Source organism: Rutilus rutilus (genome assembly GCF_951802725.1).
Source record: "Rutilus rutilus genome assembly, chromosome: 10".
NCBI lineage: Eukaryota > Metazoa > Chordata > Actinopteri > Cypriniformes > Leuciscidae > Rutilus > Rutilus rutilus.
Window position 1 is genome coordinate 8,508,849 of NC_140215.1, and position 23,639 is coordinate 8,532,487.

Sequence of the window (23,639 nt, forward strand, 5' to 3'; positions counted from 1 at the left end):
TCCACAGGTCTGTCTGTGAAACAGAGCCCTTATTGCGCTTCCTTAATTCAACACTTCCAAGCAATAAAACAGCTTAAAGTCCCCCTGTAGTCAATAATTGTCACAAACAATGCACTCAATACCTAAAATTAATTTAAAAACATACTTGCTATTATTAGTTATTATTAATAAAACAAAATTACAATATACAAAATTAATTAAAATAAAACGCAATATCTAAAATTGTTCATTTAAATATGTATTAAATACCTAAATTAATAAAATAAATTAAAAAAAGAATAAATCACTCATTACTTAGTTAAAAAGTTAATTTTATTTATATATTTAATAACAATAAATTTATTAATTAAACAATAAATTATAAGAGTAAAATTTATAATAAAATAAAAATCCTCAAATTATTTAAAAAAAATAATTCAAAAGAAAAAAACTATTTACCCAACATGTGTCCTGTAGGTATTAGATATAGCATGCTAAAACTAAACCGTTTCCTGCGTGCCTTACATAAGGAGACCTACTTGGTATGAGCTGCTGCCTTTAGCTCAGTCACATCTACTGTAAGTAAACACTGACATAATGGATTTTTAGTAAAATCATTCTATGAAATACATTCAAATGTATTAAATAAGTAGGCAGCAGATAGTAAGGCTCACCAGGTTTTGGAACAGAGCCAATGAGTGCCACTATGTGTAGATACAGTAGATACAGCTATCTAAAAGGAAAACACAACTGACAGGACGTCCTAAACTTCAGAGTGTAAGTGGACATTTCAGGAGGGATTAGCCAAACTCACTGCCCTGTCCTGTGGTCACATGACCCTGAACTTCAGCTGTCTGTAAGCAGACTCACATTCCCTGGAGAAACAGCCTGAGTAAACCAACCATCCCTCAGGACATAAGAAATGCTTTCCCTCCTCCCTCCTCCATCCTTCCATGCATCCAAAAGTGTGCTGGAAGCGTTCAAGAGCTTTTTCCCAGATCTGAGAGTTGATGTGCTTACTCATCAGAGCAAGAAAAAAAAAAAGAATACAATGCTACAGTTTTGAAGAACACCCATTATGTTAACCATTAACAGACAATGTGAGCCTCGATGTGTCTAGGAGGGAAAGAGCTTATGAGAATAGAATTAATGAGCATGATCAGAGAGCCGCTTTGAAACGCCGCTCTCCCGATGAGTAAAAGTGCTGGGCAAACAGAGACAAAGGAGAAGTCTGGAGGGCGCACGTACAGTCCGCTAACACGATGTGACAGACAGACATCTCTAAAAGAGGCCAGGCAGAGGAAACTAAAGAACCTAATTCTGGCAGAGAAGATCTTCAAACATCCACTGCTTCTGCCCTTCCTACACTCTCTCTCCTCTTAGCCAACCCCAAAGGCCCCCTGAAGAGAATACATTCCAACTTAATTATCCTGCTGGAACAAAAGAGCCATGCCAAACAAAAAGAGAGAGAAAGTGCGAGAAAACGAAAAAGAGTTCAAATCATATTAAGACTTGGCATTATTTACAGACTAAAGAGTCAAAAACGGACAGGGCCAACATGAGATATCAAAGCTTCCTGTTTAGAAAAAATGCCTGATTCATAAAAATTCATGGTGCACGGTAAACAGTTTTTCTTTGTTTGGCAGTGGATAGGGAATGTAAAAATCAAACAAATGAGCATTCAAAAAGTAAAAGAAACTTTAGAAAAGAAAGCTTTACAAGAAAAACCCCTTGTAAGAAAGACTTCCTAGTTTCTTATAGTTTTACTATGCCTCTAATTTTAAAACAATACCATCTGGTAGATCGCTATCAGCAGATAGATAAAAAGAAAATATCATGCTCTTCCTGTTCGGAGGTTTAGAAAAACTGATTTCCCAGGCTGTTTCATTTGGCATTCGCCAGTAGGCCACTCCTACAGTGAAGCGTGACTATAAAAACTGCACAAATTCTTCAACATGTGGGCCTTAGGCTAAGCTTTTGAAAATGTTGCGGTGTTCTCTTAAGATGAAAAGCACTACTTAAAGTAAGTGCTTGAATATAATTACTTGCAGTTTTCATTCATTAAAATCTTAAGAACAATTATTTTATTCAATGACTCTCTGAAATAAATGTTTAAGAAATTTACAATGAAAGAAAGGTTTGTCAAGATAAACTTTGTGGTTTTGAAAGTGGTTCTTAGGAAGTTTCTAAGGTGTTGCTTTGCACTTTCAATGGTGTTTCAAAAAGTTGCTAAGGAATTGCAAGTGGTTGAGAGAAAATTTGAAAGCCATGTGCTTGCTAGGGCATTACTAGGTGGTTGCTAGGGGTTCTGAGTGGTTGCTAATGCGTTGCTATGTGTACTGAGTGTTTGCTAAGTGATTTCTAAGGTGTTTCAAGTTGCTAGATGGTTGTTAGTCGGTTTCTGATGGTCGCTAGGGCATTGCTAAGCAGTTTCTAAAGTGTTTTCCAAGTTGTTGCCAAGCAATGGTTGGGTGTTTGCTAGGGTGTTGCTAAGGTTTTCAAAGTGGTTCTTAAGAAGTTGCTAGGGCGGTTTCTAAGGTGTTTCAAGAAGTTACTAGGGAACTGCAAGTGGTTGAAAGTTTGAAAGCCATGTGGTTGCTAGGAGGTTGTTAGGTGTTTTGAGATGTTGCTAATGTGTTGCTGAGTGTACTGAATGGTTGCTAGGGTGTTGCTAAGTGGTTTCTAAGGTGTTACAAGAAGTTGTTAATTGCAAGTGGTTAATATGACACACAGACAGACAGACAAATATAAATAACTAGATAGACAGACAGACAGACAGTCAGACAGAGAGACCACATTCTAATTTTAAAGCAACTTAATGGGATTCAACCTGATCCCTCATCCTGACTGTGAGCGTGCTTTAGGGAGTCAGTCTGGTGCTGAGGTAAGAGAGGGTCTCATTGTCCACCGGCTACATTCCTGGCGTTGTCTGCGCTTTACTAAGGAGACCCTGCGGGGTGGGCAGTGGCCTCTCACGCTGACCTTTGCTGGAACTTCAGCCGCTATGCTCACCAGCATTTAAGAGCAGTGGTGGGGAGCAGAGATGAATCAGCAGGAAGAGAAAGGGACTTGTTCAACATGAGAATGGACAGAAATCAGGCCCCTGTATGACAGGCCCCCTACAGCAGAGGGGATTTATCAAAGGTAATGGGTAGCTGGTTTTCTCTCTCTCTATCTCTATGCCTCTTTATGTCCTTCTTTTCAAACAAAGCATCATTCATAAAGGGATAAATAAAACAAAAGCACAACCGGAGGGTACACAAGAGACAATTTGTAACAGGGACTTTAGAAGACATAATTTAATTAGGGCACAAAACAACAGGAAAATGCTGAAACAGTCAGTTCGAAGTTAACGAACAGTTCAGACAGGCCAGCCACATAGCGGTTTCCAGCAACATGACATTTCTGAAAAAGTTGTTTTGTATAGGAAATGACAGACACATCAGTGTACAAAGCGCAAACGTAGATAAATATGAAATGTGTGTAAGGGATTTAGGGATTTTTTGGGGGTTTATACTTTGTGTGTTTTAATTCCTATTGGCTTTCATTCTAAAATTCTGTTGCATGGTCCTGTCATGGCTTTGTTCCCTTAACCAAAGCTGATTGATCCATATGACCATTTGAATCATTGCTTCTAGAGTGTTTATACAAATTTTTTGCTTCTTTGTAAATCCCTTTAAGAGCAAACACGAGATGTTGGCAAAAGGCTGAAAAATATTGAATTTATATTTCTTCCAAAATATCTCAATATTTCACTTTTGCTAAACCATAACACCAACTAAACAGCCACAGTGCCAATTAAATAAAAAATGCACAATGCAAGAATTAATGAATTTTTGTTTATATGCACCATTTAACAATAAATAGTAAAGAACAGCTAAATTTACTTACTGTAACTAAAACATATTAATACATGAAAAATGCCATCTGAAGACTTTCGTGCGCATTGTTGAGTTTAGATGCAAACAAACCACAGAATCAGTTTTGAATCAATTTACTGAAACTGAATCACAAAAATGATTCTAATGGCATATTTGCACCTAAAGTTTAAAATTAAACACACAATTACATACTTCAGGATATTAAAATGTCCAAGTGTTTTTTTAAAGAATTTTGACTTTATACTTGCAACCAATGGAAAATGACGTAAAAAAAAATGTTTGTTAAAGTAGCGTGAAATGTAATGTGATCTGAGGTCACAGAACGCAGGATCACTGAGAGTTGTGTAATCTGGAAATATACAAAGCTTGCTTCTTCCCAAGCATGTTTCCCACACAAAATGCCTTTACTCCAGCTTGTAAACACATTACAGCTCAGGAACGGTTTTGCTCAAGTTTGTTTCAGCTTCTGGGGGGGGGTGGTGGGGGAATGTGGACATAAACCCAATTAAAAGTTTCAAAAGCATCCCAAAGCCCTACAAAGTCAAAAAGAGCACTGCTCGCTTTGAAACGCTAGCCGGCAACAGAAACATGAAAAGCTGTCAGTTGCAAATCCAATTAGATTTATATCCTTCGCAAGATATCGGTCTTGATGATCCCTGAGGTATACAACACAAGCTAATGGAGAAAGTTGCACTAGGTAGTGAAACCATGGCCATCGAGACATATTGGCTGCTGTTGGCCTGTGGCTGAGAAGTCGGCTAAATAAGTTCCTCAGTAACTGTCCAAAGGTCTGTTTAGCAAAGATCAGGTGTATTGAATGACATTGTGTAACTGAATAGCGCTGTAAGAGCAGGCAGACTGGTGAACAGAATGCATGGCAGGAATGTGGGCAGATACCGCTGCTGTTGGGTTGAGGGGAGCTACACCTGACAGGATCACAGTTTAAGAGTCTCTCGTTTCCCTTCACTGTCAGGTCAACACGTATCTCCCTCCGCCCTCCGGAGAAAGTCCCACCACAAATCTGCAAAAAATACAAGACTCCTCTGACTTTATTGAGGAATAATTTGTCGCCGCTATGCTTCTCAGTGTGAATGATGCATTTGAACTCCTGGAAGACGGCCAGTGCCCGCTGAAGCTCACATCCATTGAAATCTTCCCACTGTGGCTCCTGGCAGCTCAGGCACATTTTATAGAGTTCTGGTTGGCAGAAGTGAAGTCCATTTATTCTGAAGGAGTAATCCCTAACATTTGCCGTTTCGTAAAAGGCTGTATCAAATCAGATTAAACAGATCCTGATGAAATTTTTGGAAAAAAATAAAACAAATCAATGTTTCACACCATGTACGGTGCCCAAACGATGTCGGTGTCTCGAGCAGCTTTCTTTGGTCAAGAAAAGGCAAATAATCTGAATGAACAGAGGTTTCACATAATCATGAATTAACGTCAAACTTTTTTCAGTCTGAGGGTCAGGACTTGCATTAATCCTTTACATAATGTCCCAGAAACAGGTACTCACGCCATGGGTTTTCAGTGAGGTTACTGAGTTCACAACTATTCCACAATACTTAAAGCGTCTTAAAGGCTCCTATAAGCTTATGCTTTCATAATCATGAAAAGTCATTAATGTCAAAGCATAAGCAGCATCTCAAGTATCTGATTACTAAATCAACACTGCAAAAATTCAGTTTTTCAGTTAAAAAAAAAGAAAATCTAAACGGCCTTCAAAGAAATAGGTCTTGAATTTATTTTTCAATTATTTTTAACCCCAGTTGCAAGTTGTAGTTTCCTATTTGAAGATTCAATCAAACAAAATTCTCATTGAGTTTATGCTTAAAACAAGGGGAAACTATTTGTTAACGGAGTAAGAAAAATAAACAATTCAAAATAAATTCTATGAAAGTCTTGGTAAATTATCAAAACCTACATTTTGAGGGTGTTTTAGTTTTATAAAGGAATATTCTGGGTTAAGTACATTTTTATGTTTTTTTTTTTTTTTTTAAACAAAGGACTAGTCAGATATTTTTGGGGTATACCACAAATGCTGTCATTTAAACTTGAGCTGTACTGCACCCAGAATATTCCTACATTGAATCAAACTAAAAGGGCGTCCATAACTCCATATGCCTCCTAGCAATAATGGAAAAAAAATCATTAACCTCAATTTTATTTTTTAATTCAGACTGTGCTTCCATGATCTGAGAACGCTTTTAGAGGACAAAGTGCATTTATAGCATAAAACCAAATGCAGTTGGTGGTACAACATACTGCTTGTTAATATGTAAAAATGCTCCCCAAAAATTAGAGGCAACATCAGACCCAAGACATGAATAGCAGATATCAGAGCTCTGTTTCAAAGTGTGCCGAGAGGATCTGCCACCTATTGTCTACAAAGACCGCTTCCTATTTGAAATGGATTAAGTGATTGAACAATGCATTACGAGATTGCATTCTTCAGGAAGGTGACACTCAAAGCTGTATTAGATTTTGGCCATAAAATGGTATTTTTGAAGGCAGCATAATTATCTGGCTGTGCAACACCTGTATTAAACAAACACAGTGCTCAACAATGTTTTATCTTTCATCGAAAAACCGCAAAAGGAAAAGCATATTTGTTACATGGGGATGAAAAGTATGTGTTTGGTGCACCAGGACAGATTATCTCAGAGGTTTTTAACTGAGTGGAGCTCAGCTGATCCTCTAAGGAGACGCAAACAAACCCTCTATTGTCACTTTCAGAGGGGTGCACTTAATACACCTAATCCCTGGCACCTGACAAGGTGAGGCCACACAGCAATGCAGCCACAGAAGTCCAATGACAAGCAGAGGAAAGGGTTTAAGCTTTTGTTTCAATGGTAAAAGTCAATTGAACTTGGGCTAACAAGAACATAATACACAAAACCAGTGTCTTTATAAGCATGTTAGTTTAGAAGCAAATGCTCTGTGACTGCAAGTCAAATGTATGACTCTTATGAACTGGTTCTTTCAACTGAATCTGTAAAAAAAGCCCCACAAATCAGTTTATGAAGTCAGTTCACTTGAGGCCAATTCACACTGCACCGACAGACAACACACTTTCAGGTTTTGTCGGATTAGTGTTACCCCTGTCTGCCTCTGTTGGCGTTGGTCAGCGTTTTTGCCGAATCTTCGTTTGTCGGGTCAAGGAATGTCTGAGAAGTGACGTACTGTAATCTAATGATTGTCTAGGTTAGTCGCGTCTGTCGGTGCAGTGTGAATTGGCCCTTATTTACCAAACTTCAAATATACAGTGCAATGCATAAGTTAATACACCCATGCTAAAGTTGACTAAAAAGAAGAATAAAAAATCATATTTTGGAAATTGAACTTAATGCCTTAATTAAAAAAATTAGGAAAAATCCAACCTTTAAGGACACCAATTTTCTTTGTGAATGAATAATTTATCGTAAATAAATAAATGTTCTTCCTTAAAATACATGGTGCATAAGTTAGTACACCCCTATGTTAAATTCCCATAGAGGCAGGCAGATTTTTATTTTTAAAGGCCCAATTAAAATAGCTCCACATCATCACATAGCATTCACCATACCTAGAGATTGCATTGAATGCAAATCAAACTAGCTTTTAGGCTAACTGAAATAAAACCATGCCAATCTCTAGGTATGGTGAATGCTATGTGATGATGTGGGGCTATTTTAATTCCAAAGGCCAAGGGAACTTTATCAGGATGCATAGTATCCTGGATCCATGAAGTAACTGGCCTTTAAAAATAAAAATCTGCCTGCCTCTATGGGAATTTAACATAGGGGTGTACTAACTTATGCACCATGTATTTTAAGGAAGAACATTTATTTATTTACGATACATTATTCATTCACAAAGAAAATTGGTGTCCTTAAAGGGATAGTTCACTTTGAAATTAATTTTTGATATGTTTTAGCTTACCTCAAGGGCATCCAAGATGTAGGTGTCTTTGTTTCCGCAGTAGTTTCAATTTTGATATTTTTAGGTCAAACCGTTCTTGTCTGTCAGTCATATAATGCAGGTCTGTGGTCACTGTCTCAAAACACAAGCACAGAGTCCAAATTAAAACAATTCCCCATCGTCCAAATGAAACAATTCCCCATCATAAGTACACATTGATGGCCTAAGGCACGAAACGAGCGGTTTGTGTGAGAAAACGAACAGTACTTATATAGTTTTTAGCTCTTGAAAACAGCACACGTCCAAATGGTCTGACGGCGCGGGCGAGTATAGATGTATACATAGATGTCGCCTTGGCTACGGTTTCGTTCCAATGAACTGCAGTAGCGAAGGCGACATCTAGTGTATACATCTATACCCGCATAGATATATACACTAGATGTCGCTTTGCTACGGTTTCGTTCCAATGAACTGCAGTAGCCAAGGCGACATCTATGTATACATCTATACTCGCCCGCGCCGTCAGACCATTTGGACGTGTGCTGTTTTCAAGAGCTAAAAACTATATAAATACTGTTCGTTTTCTCACACAAACCGCTCGTTTCGTGTCTTAGGCCATCAATGTGTACTTATGATGGGGAATTGTTTCATTTGGACGATGGGGAATTGTTTTAATTTGGACTCTGTGCTTGTGTTTTGAGACAGTGACCACAGACCTGCATTATATGACTGACAGACAAGAACGGTTTGACCTAAACATATCAAAATTGAAACTACTGCGGAAACAAAGACACCTACATCTTGGATGCCCTTGAGGTAAGCTAAAACATATCAAAAATTAATTTCAAAGTGAACTATCCCTTTAAAGGTTGGATTTTTCCTAATTTTTTAAATTAAGGCATTAAGTTCAATTTCCAAAATATGATTTTTTATTTCTCTTTTTAGTCAACTTTAGCATGGGTGTATTAACTTATGCATTGCACTGTACAACTCTAAATGAACCAAGAACTTTTACTGTTTTAGGCTTGTGAGACTTACGTCACTCAGGCTTTCTTGCTTAAAACTCCAACTGTAAAATCTCAAACGTATAAAACGGTCTTCTTAACCCAGTGAACCTGTAAAACCTGGAATCTGTTACTGTTTCTTGGTGTTGCTTCATTTTAAGATCTCTAGAGTCTGTCAGTGCCTGTTCACATTCCTGTAAGTAGTCATATCTAATGAAATAGGGGCCCACAGCTTCACTTTTCTGTGGGCATCCACTGACACACGAACCAGACATCCAGCATTCTTGGCATTCCCCTGTCAATCAGTGAGCAAAACTGATTTGACTTTTATCACCACAACATTGTAATGATAGAGCCAAAGATCAACAACCCCGTGGGACATATCACAAAGCAATTAACTTTTTCCATATGGTGATGTTAAACATAATGTGATATAGGATGTATAATGAATCGTTTACAATAATATAATCTCTACACTCCATCTACAAGTGATATATATTATGTGGCCTGGCAATGGTTTGCAGATTTGCTATGGTTTAGTCAATAGCATTACCACAGATTTGGGACGAAGCCTAATAAAAATTGGCTACTGCGCAATACAACACATTTTCTTGCAATATAAACGATGTCTTCACCTCGGAGAAGGTGCTGAATATAGAAAGCAGATTTTTTTCAGACTGAGCAACTGCTCTTATTTAGGGAGGTCCCCAGGTTTTGAAGAAAATGCTGGATTAGTAATCATGATTCTGAGTCGTTTAATCTTCACACCTTTGGTGTCTTACTTATTTTAAGGGTCCCAAAGCCACAGAGTGAGAACTCCTATGTAATGACAAGCTTTTGGTTAGAGGCACAGCATACAAATAATAAAACTGTCTTTGTTGTTTATTTTAAGCCATAATTTGGAGTTGGAGTCTCTCTTAAAGTTAGAGTCTTTAAATGATCATTTGAAAGGGATGTTAGTGAAGACATAACACAAGATAAGGCATTTAAGCTGTCATTTTTCTCTTTAAATAATCAGACCACCATTTTAGAGCCATTTTATAAAAGATCCCACAACTTAGATGCTAAGTTCAGTCATGTTTATATCTAGTATTACCATCCGACTCCAGTGACCCCCTTCACAAGCTGTCAGATGGATGGGTCTCTTATTGTGTGACTACAACTATCAATTACTGTCAATGTCACTATGCTAATGAGGAAACTTTATGTGTGAGGAAAAACAATGACAATAATCAAAAGCTTAAAGAAAAAATTATATAGAATATTACCTTTGTACATTAAACTCATGCTAAATCTTTGTTTATATACACTATTGTTTAAAACGTTGGGGTCAGTAGGAAAATGAATACTTTTATTCAGCAAGCATGCATTAAATTGATCAAAAATGACAATGCATAGTTTTACATTGCCACAGAAAATGTTTTTCAAATCTTTCTATTCATCGAAAAAAAATTCAAAAATATTAAGCACAACTGTTTTCAACATTGATGATAATAATAATAAGAAGAAGAAATGTTTCTCGAGCACCAAAATCAGCATATTAGAATGATTTCTGTAGGATCATGTGACACTGAAGATTTGAGTAATGATGCTGAAAATTCAGCTCTTCCATTGGTGAGCATAAAATACTTTTTTCAAGCACATTTATTATCAACCCTAAACATTTGAACAGTAGTGTATATGCTACATGTCCAAGTCGGTGTCCCCGTTAGTCTACTTATGACACTGTATCTTGCATGAATGATGGTTAAAGCACCATCCAACATTCTGCTCTGGTCAAAGCATTGCATTCTCATTCTGCTGCTGTTGCCAGGCTCATGAATCACCAGCAAAGATGCGTGCAGATAGTGTTTTCCAGAGCTGCTGGAACAGGGATTTGTTAAAACAATACTATCCAGACCCGGTATATGCTAAACTTAAGTGAAAATGACTAAACTAACCTCTGGTTATCATCTTAGGTTTAAAAGGGCTTCGCTCACTGATACAAAACAAGAGTAAACTAAAAGAGAAATGGAGCTTGCTTGGCACACAGAGCTACTCAAATTATCTAGAAATGCACAAAACAGAATCCTTGCCATGTCAAACCACACATTTTCATCATAATCACACCCGGTGATATCTGCAAAGGCAGAGTACTGCTTCGTGGTGTCTTCACGGAAAACACCAGATATTGTGCGAACCGTACAGCTTCAAAACATATTCTTTGAAAGCACATCTCAAAGCTAGCATGAAATTCCACAGCATGGGGAATGACTTCAAACTTAATCCCTGTTGTTTGGTGACTGACTGTTAAAGAAAGCTAATACTTAAGGATTAGCGGACAGAATGTGACCTTTTTGCTTGTTTGTAAGAATGACTTGCCGATGAAACAGAACTACGAAGTAAACTTACCTCTGCACGCTCATATGTAACCATAACCTACCCTTCTTTAGTCGACATGTTAATCCTGTGTAATGAAGTAAGAAATTATCTAAGGGGTGACGTCTTGCCTCAAGCAACATCACAAGCTTTAGATTCAACAGGACCACTGAGCATGACAAAGGGGTCCTTCATCAGTCGGGCCGTGCCTGTCCCGCAATTAGTGACAGGCAGGCTGAAAAGAGACCGGCGGTCGCATTGTTTTCCGTGAGACGATTTCCAAAGAGGGTCTAAGATTTCCAGCCACTCGACTCGAGATAATAAAGGGCAAAGGAATGATAATCTGAGGGAAAAATCTCTCTGAGAACTGTGGTGACACTTGCCTCAGGAGAGCACATTAACTGAATGTGTTTTGTAGACATGGTAAATGTGCCCCAACAGCAGGAGACATGAGACTCATAGCCAATGACTCTACTTTTGAAAGTCCTAAGCTAGATAAAATCATGGCATCAGTCAGCACCAGGTACCAACATGGACCTGACCCAACTAGTCTCTATTCTTATGGGACCAAACTCAGACTGACCTGGATTCCAGAGGAGATAAGACTGATCACTAGTTAGGCCATGTGCATTGTGGGAATCATGAGGAATTTAATGATTCTAGTTCTGATCCCATTGCCACTTCATGATTACGGTTCCTCTGTTCATTTTTTGAGGAAGCATTTTTTTTACAATTTCTTTATGTTTTTGAGAGAGGTTTTTATGCTCACCAAGGCTGTATTTATTTGATCAAACATATAGTAAAAACTATAATATTACTACAAGTTAGAACTGTAAAGATGTATCTATTTTAAAATGTAATGTCTTTCTGTGATGGCAAAGCTTCAGTGTCACATGATCCTTCAGAAATCATTCTTATCGCTGATTTGGTTCTCAAGAAACATTTCTTCTTATTATAATAGTTGTACGGCTTAATATTATTGTGGAAACCCTGATACATTTATTCTATTATGAATAGAATGTTTAACAGAACAGCATTCATTTGAAAAATATATTTTTACCAGTACCTCAAAGCAGTTCTTCACTGAAGTTAGTACAAATACTGTAAATAAGCAAATCCAAAGAAACTAAGTGTTTTCACAATATACTTGAAGGTCTCACTTTACAAACAGAAAAACAAGGACAAAATAAAATACAATTTCAGAACACAGGGAAAAGCATTTTAGATTTAATAAGACAATGATTGCAATGAGCAAAATGAATAATTTTAATTTAGATTTTTAGCAAAGATTTATTAACACTACAAATGAACAAAAAATGAAAATCTATTGCTCCAACTTGGCTTTGGCTTGAACCAACTATCATGCAGCCTGAATTTTTTTTTTTTTTTTTTTTTTTTTACCTTGTGTAACAGTCATTTTCAAACATTCAACAATGTAGCCAGGGTCATTGGTGCATAATGGAATTATAAACCTAGAGCACTTCAATGAACCATGTTCATTCTCTCCACCTAGTAACTGTAGAGCAAAGCAGCTTGGGAAATTTCAGCCAAAAAGCCTGTAACAAGAGAGTCAACTGTTGACTCGTCCAGAATGATGGCCCTCCCTCACTTGTTGTGTGGATAACTTTATAGCTTTGTAAAGGAATGGACTGGCAAATCTTTCACTGCTCTCTAAATGTTCTAACTACCCCACAATTGGCTTAATTCCCTTCCCTTTTTGTGAATGTCTCAAAGAATGGCACTGTGCCATCTGGCCTACATTACAGAGAAGAATAGATGACTTCCTTCACTGTTTCAGTTACAGCTCAGAGACAGGACAGTTGTGGCCTCCAAGCATGCTGAGCAAAGTGATGCTTTGGCATTTGTGCTGATACAAGCCGATGCAATTAAAAAAAAAAAACACTCCCAAGTGCAAACTACTTAGAACTTCCAGCCCCTGCAGTCTGTTTTCATTTAGCAAATTAGATGCATCCTTATGGATCTCAATAAACTGTTTCAGCATCCATTGAGACATTTAAAGGGATAGTTCACCCTAAAATCCTCACATCGTTTACAAACCCATTGGACTGTTTTTTTTTCTATAGAAAACAAAATATGAAGACTGTGTTCCATACTATTTTCTTTGCAATTACAAGGAATGGGAACTGAAGCTTTCAATCTTCAAGAAAAGAAAAGAAACAAAAGCACCAAAAAAGATTCATAAAAGAAGTTCATGACTCATATGACTCGTTCACTAGTATATTTCAGGTATTGTGAGGTACTACAATAACTTTGCGTGAGGATCAGACCACACAGATCTAAATAAATTAATGAATTTTTGGGTAAGTACGATTTTTTTGTTTTGTTAGAGATTCATATTTTTATTCAACAAGGATACATTAAATTGATCAAAAGTTACAGTAAAGGCTTTCACATTGTTACAAACAAAATGTATAATTCAAATAAATGATGTTCTTTCTTTTCATCAAAGAATCCGGAAAAAAAAATACTTACTGACCTGTTTGTTTGAGTCATTTCAATGAATCATTGATCTGGTTCACTGGGTTCATATGAGTACATTAGCACAGAAAAGGTGAAGATTTGCATGGACTAAAAGCTTAGATTTTGGTCCATTTCTCACACAAAGCTTTTGTATAACTTGGAATATAGCATACTCGCTATGGGAACCATTTTTAATGTACTTTTCTATTGCTTGTGTGTCCTTTTCTTAAGCTTGAATGCTTTAGTTCCCATTCACTGTGCTGCTTGTAAAGGAAAAATAAACACTATCTTCAGAAATTCTCCTGCGGTGTTCCACAAAAGAAAGAACAAAGAAAAACTTTAGTTTGGGGTCCAATTGCTTATTAGCATGCATAACACTAGGATACTGGCTTTTTATTAGTACTTATAAAGCACATATTAATGCCTTATTCTGCATGACCATATTCTACATCCTATCCAATACCTAAACTACCTTACTAACTATTAATAAGCAGTAATTAGAAGTTTATTAAGACAAAAGTTAATAATTAGTTAATAGATATAATTGGACCCTCAACTAAAGTGTGACCAAAAAATTCAATCAAGGTTTGGAACAAAATGAGTGTGAGTAAATTATGGCAATTTTCATTTTCGGGTGAACGATCCATTTAATTCCCTCAAGTCTTCAAATAAAGACACATCCTCTAAACTAAACCCACACACCCCTGACTCACCACTCTTGAAATCAGAGAAGGCAAGAAAATGGTCGCAGCACAATATTTGCTCTATCCCAGCATGCCTCAACATGCCTCTAGCTGTCAAGGCAAAGAAGAGAGCCGCACTAGCAGTGAGAACCGAGAGGATCCTTGAATGCCATTTCATGTGACCTCCTATAGAAAAAGGTGTTGCTATAGAAAAAAGGGTTTTTGCACCTGCCTCAAGAGGGCCTTTAGAGTGCTAAGTCTCATTGCATTCTTTCCCTGACAACTAAAGAGCATGAATGATACCGTCTCCCATATCTGACCTCAGCCCCCATTCCCAGAACTCTCAGGAGAGACAGAATTGGTTAAAGGACCTCCGCAAATCTGTGTTTTGTTCTCAAGCCCACTGCCCTTGATGGTAATCTCCCCTGCCCAGGGGACAGACGTCTTTCACACCATTGGGGAGAAAGATTTATGTGGGGTGAAACAAGAGAAATGTCCGTGGACACTGCTGTTAGTGGAAGAATGAATAAAAGGAGGGAATTTCAAACGTCATCTTTAAAAAGCTACTTAAATGAAATAGACAGCGAACAGTATTAAAACCCTATTTTAAAAACAGACAATCTACAAAAAGATAAGAAAGAAACCATATGATCACAAGGAACCCTAAAATTCACAAGCACATAGAGCAGAAATAGATGCTGAATTGCCTGGAGCGACTAAAGGTATCAGTTCACTGGCCTTTGCCCTAATAGTCTTGTGTGGTGTACAGTGGTGGTCATTCAAATCCCACTTTCATTCATGAGAATAAAGGCGCTGGTATGGATTTCGTGGGATGTTGTATTTGGTTTCATCCAGCCCTGCGTTCAGCAGACTGTTTCTTGGGACATGTAAACACTTCTTAAGCTGGTGGGAGGATAAAGTGCCAGGTAATGGGATCTTGCTTCTCATACAGGGGCCAAACTACGCTTTGTGCCTGACAAATCTACACCTGGTTGGCATGGGAACCATTTTCCTATTGGCACTGGCAGCCCATCATTATTGACCAACTGTCAAGATCTAATGACTAGATGGCTATCTGCACAAGCATATTTTATATATCTCCTATTAGAAAACATGTCGGAGCAAGAAAAAAGTGGGAGGTACAGTAGGGCTATGCGACATGTTGAGTATTTACGATTTATTCACTGTTATTTTATTGGATATATAAAATTAATTGATGTCAAGAATATTTCAATAGTTTAATGCAATTTATTTAGCCATTAAATGTCTAAATTATGAGTGCATTAGCACAGATCAGTTTTATTGAAAATGTAATAAAATGGCTCAATTGAGTTTTTTCGTTTTTGTACAGTCTATTTTAAAGAATCAGTTCATTGGTTGATTATTTTTAACTACATTTAACAGTAATTTCCCTCCTGTGTTTTAACATTTCGAATGCAACAATGACTCATTGGTCAAGATATTAAATTTATTAAAAAAAAAATCAAAAGGCTGAAATATATTGTGACTATTTTTTAAAGCTATATCGCCCAAGTGTCAGCGGTGATTTACTTGCATATGAAAATACTTACACAATCACGTCTGCATGCCAGAAGATTCTCACAAAATCATTTATCTAAATGATCACCTTAGAAGTTGAAATGATTTGCTTGCAGGCAAGATAAAAACAAGTTCAGCTCTCATCTATTCCAATTACACATAATAATTTTTAGAGAACAATTATTCAAAACAGTACTCGTGTGCCAGCTGCCATTTAGAAGACATAACATGAAAAATTACTGTAATTAGAGACATATTTAGAAGATCATAATAAACTATTTTCAGTTGGCTATTTGTTATGAATGAATGAATTACTGTTTGTATTATGGTTTATTGTGTTCACTAAGGCTGCATTTGATCAAAATTAGGGTTGCAAAGGGGCGGAAAATTTCCGGTAAATTTCCGGAAAGTTTCCAGTAAATTTCCATGGGAAGTTAAGCTGGGGAATTTTGGAAATATTCATTACCACGGCAACCGCTTGCGCGTACACTCTGAAAGTAACTGTACACATAAGAGACAGATAGATACATTATTTAAGGTTATTTCTATTCGTTAGAATATTGATATATGAACTTGTTGTCAAGTAAGCCCCGTTGCGAGCATGTGCGTCTCTCTAAACTTTCAGTGTGCTGCACTGCTCTAGTTGACTTCTGCACCTTCCCCCCCGAAAATATCACGTTAATTTTGAAAACCTAATAATTTTTGCGGATCCTCTTGGTCATTCTTCATGTTTCTTTGACAAATATCAGTGTCTCAGTCTCACGCACGCTGCACGTGAGTTAACCACGCCTACTTATTTACATGTCGCGGTATACACGGAATAAAAAAATCTGTTACGGTTGACATTTTCTTCCATGGTAACGATATATACCGTCATACAGCCCAGCCCTACTTATGTGGTAAATAAAGTTATGCTAGCTTATTTAGCATCTAACTTTTCAGCTTGCTATCTACTAGATGAATACATTTGTATGTGATATTTGCAATTTAAACATTTAATAAATATATTTCCCCATAATATCATCAAAACTTACTTCACTTTGTTTAGTCCACAGGCTCAAATGTGTGCCTTCAATAGTCTTGTGCTTTGGGCTTCTGTACATGTGATGGAGGCATGCAAAGTGCCAGCAGGGGGTGTGGTCTCAATAGCCATGCAGTAAGCAGTGTGCTATGTGCATGTGATTGAGGAATGGCATGGATATTCAAGTGTATTTGAATGGCATCTGTTTGGTTTAGTCAAGATTATGCTAAAATATACTTTCCTCAACTGTATTTAAGTTCCCTATGAAGAGCCAACCCTCAACTTTGAAAATTCCCAGTTTGTTCCCGTTTATTCCCATAAATTCCTGTTAATTCCCTTAAATTCCCATTAATTCCCATGGAAAGTTTCCATCTTTGAAAATTCCCAGAATTTTGCAACCCTAATCAAAATACATAATAAACAGTTTCAAAATATTTTAAAACGTAATTTATTCCTGATGGCAAAGCGTAAAAGTTTTTACTATCACTTTTGATGAAGTGAATGCATCCTTTCTGAATAAAAGTATTAATTTAATAATAAAAATAACAATCTCCCAAACATCCTTCATCCTGGCTCACAAGCGACAGGCCAAAAAATCCATTCTATCCGCCTCAGATCCAATGAAGTGCAACTGTACACAGATGACAACAGACAGTAATAAAGATAACACGCAGTTGTCCCCAACCCCATTCCTCTCTTCCTCTCCTTATCAACACAATCTTCTTCCACAACAGCTGCAAAAGCAAGACACTATCTGTAAAACCCAAATAGGAAGTCAATCCATCATCTCTTACACAATACACCTTACAATCAAAGCACACACAGTGTCTATATCCGCATAATGCAATTTCGGCAAAAGTCAACTTTTCCTATTTGCCTTTGACGCCTTTAAACCACAGGTGCCTTTTCGGGGGATTTTGAGATGTGTACAGAACCCATTGGCCTGTCATTTGTCAAATAACGCCATAGAAGTAAACTGCCGCCACAATTACAGGTGAAGGGAGCGAAAAAAGTAAGGGTTTCAACCTAGGCAGGAAGGACTTCAGGAGCACTCAGGGGCCGCTCAGTGGACGATTAGCCATGATGATGGTAGGTTGCGGGCCATAAAGAGTATTACAAATCATCCTTTCATGACCCAAGAGCTGTAATTATGGTTTTCCTATTGGTTTTTGGCACTAACGCACAGTGTGAGACCAAGAGGTTCAGACACCAAGGACTGACGCTACACGGCAAAAAAAAATACAAACAACAGCTGTTAGCCTTTACAGCATCACCCTAAAAAGGAAGAGGACATGCTACAGCAAATTCAAATCAAAGCTTTTGGAGAATAGGAGTGCATGAGTACGTGTTTGCTAATATTTTCTGGAATTCAATTGTGGTTTAAAGCTTTGAAGATCACTAAATCGCCACTTAGAATAGGCCTAATTGTCTCAGGAAGATATCATTTTAGACAGAGCTGTGTTTATGGCACTGGACCAAAATGAGAGACCTTTCAGCTTTGACCTTGTGAATAGCCACAGCGCACACCTGCTTTTATTGAGAGGACACAAATGCACTGGTGGAACAGCTGATAGCTCATTGTGCCAAGCAAACAAAGAGCAAATCTAACTTTGTGACCAATAAAGTTAAATAAACTAGTTGAAATAGTGACCCAGCTTACTAAAAACATGACAGGCAGGTCCTCAACCCGATACAACTGTGATTGCTTAAGTTTATGGTCATTTCTAGGGATAATGTGTATAATAAATAAATTGGGCTTTAAATTAAATGTATCAAACAAAACAGTAACCTACAGACTGAATGATTTACCTGCTGCAAATACTACACTCCTGATCTCATCAACTCTAAATCTCGGACATTACGCATGCTATTAGAATGCACATCCTTTAAGCCCCCCAACTATTGTGTGGTAAAGTAAAAATGACAAGCATTAAGGAGAAACATATGTTCTCATTCCTGTCACTGAATGTTAGCGATACCCTCTGTTCTTGCAGGATTAATGTGAATAGATTGCGACACCGTGCTGTAAAACACAGATGTGTCGCATGTCAGTTCCCATTCATCAGTGCGGTCCCCACCCTTTTAGCTGGCATGTTGGTATCACATCTCCAAAACATGCATAAGCACATCTGTAGTGATAAGCCATTATTTGGCCATTTTGGGCTCACTGGTTAATAAATGTACCCACTTGGCTGATTAACAGAAAAGAGTAAATTTTGACAAATACCTCCCGACATGTATCCTAGACCCTACTTGGATGAATGAATTGCCTTGAAGACCACAGTTTTAGGTAACTTTGCCAGATTGTTCCAAACAATAAAGTCCCAGCCTGTGTTGCATGTGTAGCCTACATTGGTTTCAAATATTGTGAGGCAAAAAGCCACGTGCAGCACAGCAGGCAAACCCACTGCATGAACTTTCAATCTTCGGTTTATATTTTTAATGTCAAGGTGTGAGATATGCCTCATTGCATATACTGTAGGTTATTGCTGGGTCAAATTGACTAACTAAACACATTCCCCATAAAAAAAGACAACATAATTGCTGCAAGATGAGGCAGAGGTAATATATTCTGCGTGCTTTCCAAGTATATGCACAGTTTTTGTTTACTTCTGTATTATAAACAATTTTGTTAGTGTGGAGGGTCACCACTTCAATTTTTTTTCAATATAAAAAAACCAGTTGAGAACCACCGAGAATGTTATGAGAACATCGCATGGAGTATGCATTACGGATCTAAAACACAAGCAACACATAAAGTCTGGGATGCTTCATTTGAATTTTCGATAGTGGAAAAGTGGAAAAGGAGAGTTATTTTTCGGCTTGACAACTTCGCAAATCCTTTGCATCACCGGTTACCAGATCACAATGCCTCTAAGTTCAATGATAAATCCAGACTCTTTGTACTGATGGGGTACATGAGAAGTGCACAAACACACATTCTCTCTCTCTCTCTCACTGACCCTCTCACACACACATACTTCAGCCATCTCTTGATCCCAGGGGCTCCCATTCTCACAAAGTGGGTTAAATACAGCCCATTTAGCTCACAGGATAATGCCGTCTCCACTGCTCCCCTTGAAAAGAGTTTCAAGGGTGGGTTAAAGAAAAATTCAATTCACATCTCTGCATCAACACTTCTCAGACAGAGAAACGAGCCCCCCACTAGAGTCTACTATAAGTGAATCTGTTTATTGACTGGAAAATCTGTGGATTACTGAAACTAAAGGAGTTGCAGAGCCAGGACAGGGCTTGAGAACATCCATTTCCACTTTTTTAACTTCTTCTAAATGAATGGTAACACAAAAATAAAAATGTCCAAGCTGCCGTCCACACAAAAAAGTGGATGGTGCTTATAACCGCCTAACTCCAAAAAATAAAAAGCATGCAAGTCTGAAAATAATGACAAAATATTTCATCTCTGGCTGAACTATTCCTTTAAGAAAGCACTGGCATTCACCTACAAGAATCCGCTTCACATGCGGTTCACGCCTTTTGGTCAAACATTTTGTAGATAAAGAGTAAATGAAAACTCAAGGACTTTGTTGTAATGATTACATTTTATCTGTGTCATGAAAATGAAGGCATTCCATTTGTAAAAATATTAGCGAATAGTGCCTGTGGGTGTTCGAAGGACTCAGTAAAACATGTTAAGGCAGTTAACATAAATCTAGCATCAGAACTTCCATTTAAAGTCATGTCATATCATGTTTAAGCCACCCTTTTTAATCTCACCAACAAATTCCCAACAATAAATTATTTCATAATGGATATGCAACACAAAGTTGACGCCATTTTCTGAAGCTAAAGTAACTGCTGAGATCATCAATCAAACAAGAAACAGATGAGATCTTTATGTAATAAAGTAATGTTAAGGAGCATGAGTATTCAAAGAGTTGTCAGAGTTCTTTTGTCCAAAGTCTCAAAGTAAATCAACAAGTGGTACAATACATCGTCGTCAATACATAAATTGATGAACCCATAAATTCATTTTCATTATTGACTACCATACAACAGTTGTGTTTTAAAAGTGCTACTCATATTACATTTGTTTATAGAACTATTGTAGAAAACCAAAATCAAATTTGCAAGCGAGTTTGCAGCTTAAAAGCTGGTCTAACTAAAGCACTGCACACAGAGAACAGGTCATGGAGGTTATTTGGTCACCAGGTTTCCCTGAGCACGAAGAAAGCTTTGTTTTGGGTAAAAGCGTATTGTTATTTGCAACCACAGAGTTCTCAGCAGGACGTTCCTGCCTCCTATCGCTTAGGCATCCATATACAGCAGGTGGGAAGCCTTGTTTGCTGTGATTTTTAATGCAGAATTTCGCTCAGCGATTAAATATCCCGGTGGGGTGTCCTTTTACAGCTGTTCTCCTCCGGCCTGCGGTGCAGCCTCAGGACACGATCAGTCAAAGAGCGACAAATTGATGGCATGACAAAAGAAAAGTCCACCATGAGGCAAGCAAGTAGTCCGCACTCTGACAGTCCCGGCACAAAGTCAGGCACTTCTACAAAGTGAAACTGATCTGTGATTATTTAAAAACACTGCGGCTCTCTCCCAACAAGGTAACATTTTATAATAAATTTCATTAATAAAACTGAACTGAAAAATGATATGAAGTTGAATTACATTTGTATATTTTCAAGAAGTACATGATCATATGAATTGAAAGTGTAATAACATTTGTGAGCATTTTGATTTACATTAAATAATGATCTGTTAATCATGATGTAATGAGTTCATTAGTAAACATTAACAAACACATTCTTCTAGCTATGTGAATATATTAACTAATGATCCATTAATCATTATATAGCATTTGTTAATGATTTATTAATGAAAGTTATTATAAAGTGTTACCATCAACAATACTACATCGCTATAAAAGTCGCACAGTGAACACTTGATCTCTCTGTAACCCTGGCACATCAAGAATTTACTACCTCCCATAAATCTATAAACCCAACCAGGCAAGCAGACCTTCGTGGTATATATTATTTGAGATGCAACCATCAAAAATGCATATGGCACACCCACAAACTTTGATGCAAGTTTGTCCATTATCCCTCTATAATGTGATGACAGCAACAGTGATCTCTGTCAATCAAATATTTATAAATAGGTTCTCGGTTTCTTAGATCTCTCGGTTTCAGACCAGCCCTTACATGACAGCTGTACATTTTCTTAATGAAATGGTCTGCAACTGAAGTCATGGCAGAACGATACACATGGGAAGAGACATAACTTCTAAAACTACTGTATGGTATAGGCAGATCCCACAAGCCACCACAGAACTTTAAACAAGTCCAGGCTAACACTCACAAAATTACTGAGAAAGACACCAGATGGAGTAAAAAAAAACTCCAAACCTGTCAAAATATTTTGATAATATGTACACCAGTTAAGTTTGGAAGATAAAAAAAAAAAAAAAAAAAAGAACAACATATTTTACAAATATAGTAAAAAAAAAAAAAAGTAAATAAGTAAAAAAAAAAAACTTACTGTTGACCCAGATGATAGAGAGAGAGAGAGAGAGAGAGAGATAGATAGATCATCAGTAAACTAGAGTAAACTAAAAAGTTAACTCATTTTTGTTTCTTCACAAAATATGTGCAGATCATTTTGCTGTCTTTTATCAAATACTGCAGCACTACAGATAATGAAGTTTGTATGTCTCGTCGACTTTTCAACAAGTCTAAACACACACACATGTGCCAGTGGTCCAGCTCGCATCTGATTGTGTACTCACCTCTCCTCTGCGATGCAGCCGGTGACAGAGCAATGAACACACAGATCAGCCGCTCCAGAAACAACAGACACCTGCAACGATCACCCACATTCGCTTAGTTTTTTCCCCCCTATCTTCATCATTTACACTCTAAAAAGATTCTAAAGTGCATTTCTCACTTATACCTTCTTGCCATTTCAGTTTTTAAAACTGATCCGTTCCGACAGCTACATGGGATCCTGGTTGGAAGATGGATGAAAGTTTCCCGCTTTAGAGTGAGAGCCCTCGCGCCGGTGCAACAGCTGATGAGAGTGATCCGAGAGAACACTGATGAACGACACGGAGAGAGAGAGAGAAGACAGCGGCACACGAACACCTCTGGGTCCTAAAGCCTACCGACACACCCACCTGACCCATGTGACGTCACGCGCTCTCGATGTCAAGTAGCCTAAGGAAGCCCTATGAGACCATGCATTCTTTTTTTCGTTTTGTTTTTGAATATTGTCTTGTTTTCTTGACTTTTTAACTTTTCTCATGACTTTAAAAAAGCAGTTTTTAGCAGAAAGTTGTTTTCTCAAGAACTCTTTTGTTATCTTGATATAGGCCTAATTAACACAGTTTTCTTGAGACATCAATAGATGCTTTAGTTTTTCCTGGTCTAGAGGTAGTACAAATTGAATATAGCAGCTCCATGGAAGAGCGAACCAAATAAGTTAAAAGTTACAAGTTGAGAAAATAAATAAAAGACAACATACGTGAAAAAAATTGTTTTTTTTACCAAGTAAATCTAAATTCAAATTAGGGCAAATTTTGTTTGACAATACATGGTGCAAAAAAAAATTATACATTTGGCATTTGCAGAAATAAGGACAAGAATCTTAAACAGTTTCCTAAACATCTCTCCATCCACAATTGGTCAACCAAGGGGACAGTCCTGCTGCAAACTCACACCATTGGTTGAGTCAATGTTGCAGAGCAATGTTTTGATAACCTACAGTAAATGGCTCTGCATGTTAAACTTGAATAGGAGACCGTATTTTCACATGGGAAATTTAAGCTTTG

The 23,639-nt window shown here is 37.5% G+C and overlaps 1 protein-coding gene across 3 annotated transcripts in view; it reads right to left on the reverse strand.

Annotated features, from left to right (window-relative positions):
* Positions 1-22,906, reverse strand: part of col18a1a (collagen type XVIII alpha 1 chain a) — an 86,092-nt gene extending 63,186 nt beyond the window's left edge. For all 3 annotated transcript variants that reach the window (XM_084420599.1, XM_084420598.1, XM_084420597.1), the window contains exons 1-2: positions 22,763-22,906; positions 22,599-22,669 (exon numbers count right to left, since the gene is read on the reverse strand). In XM_084420599.1, coding sequence (XP_084276725.1) covers positions 22,599-22,669; positions 22,763-22,773 — 82 coding nt within the window. In that variant the 5' untranslated portion in view covers positions 22,774-22,906. The remainder of the gene's footprint in view (positions 1-22,598; positions 22,670-22,762) is intronic.
* Positions 22,907-23,639: the final 733 nt, after the last annotated feature.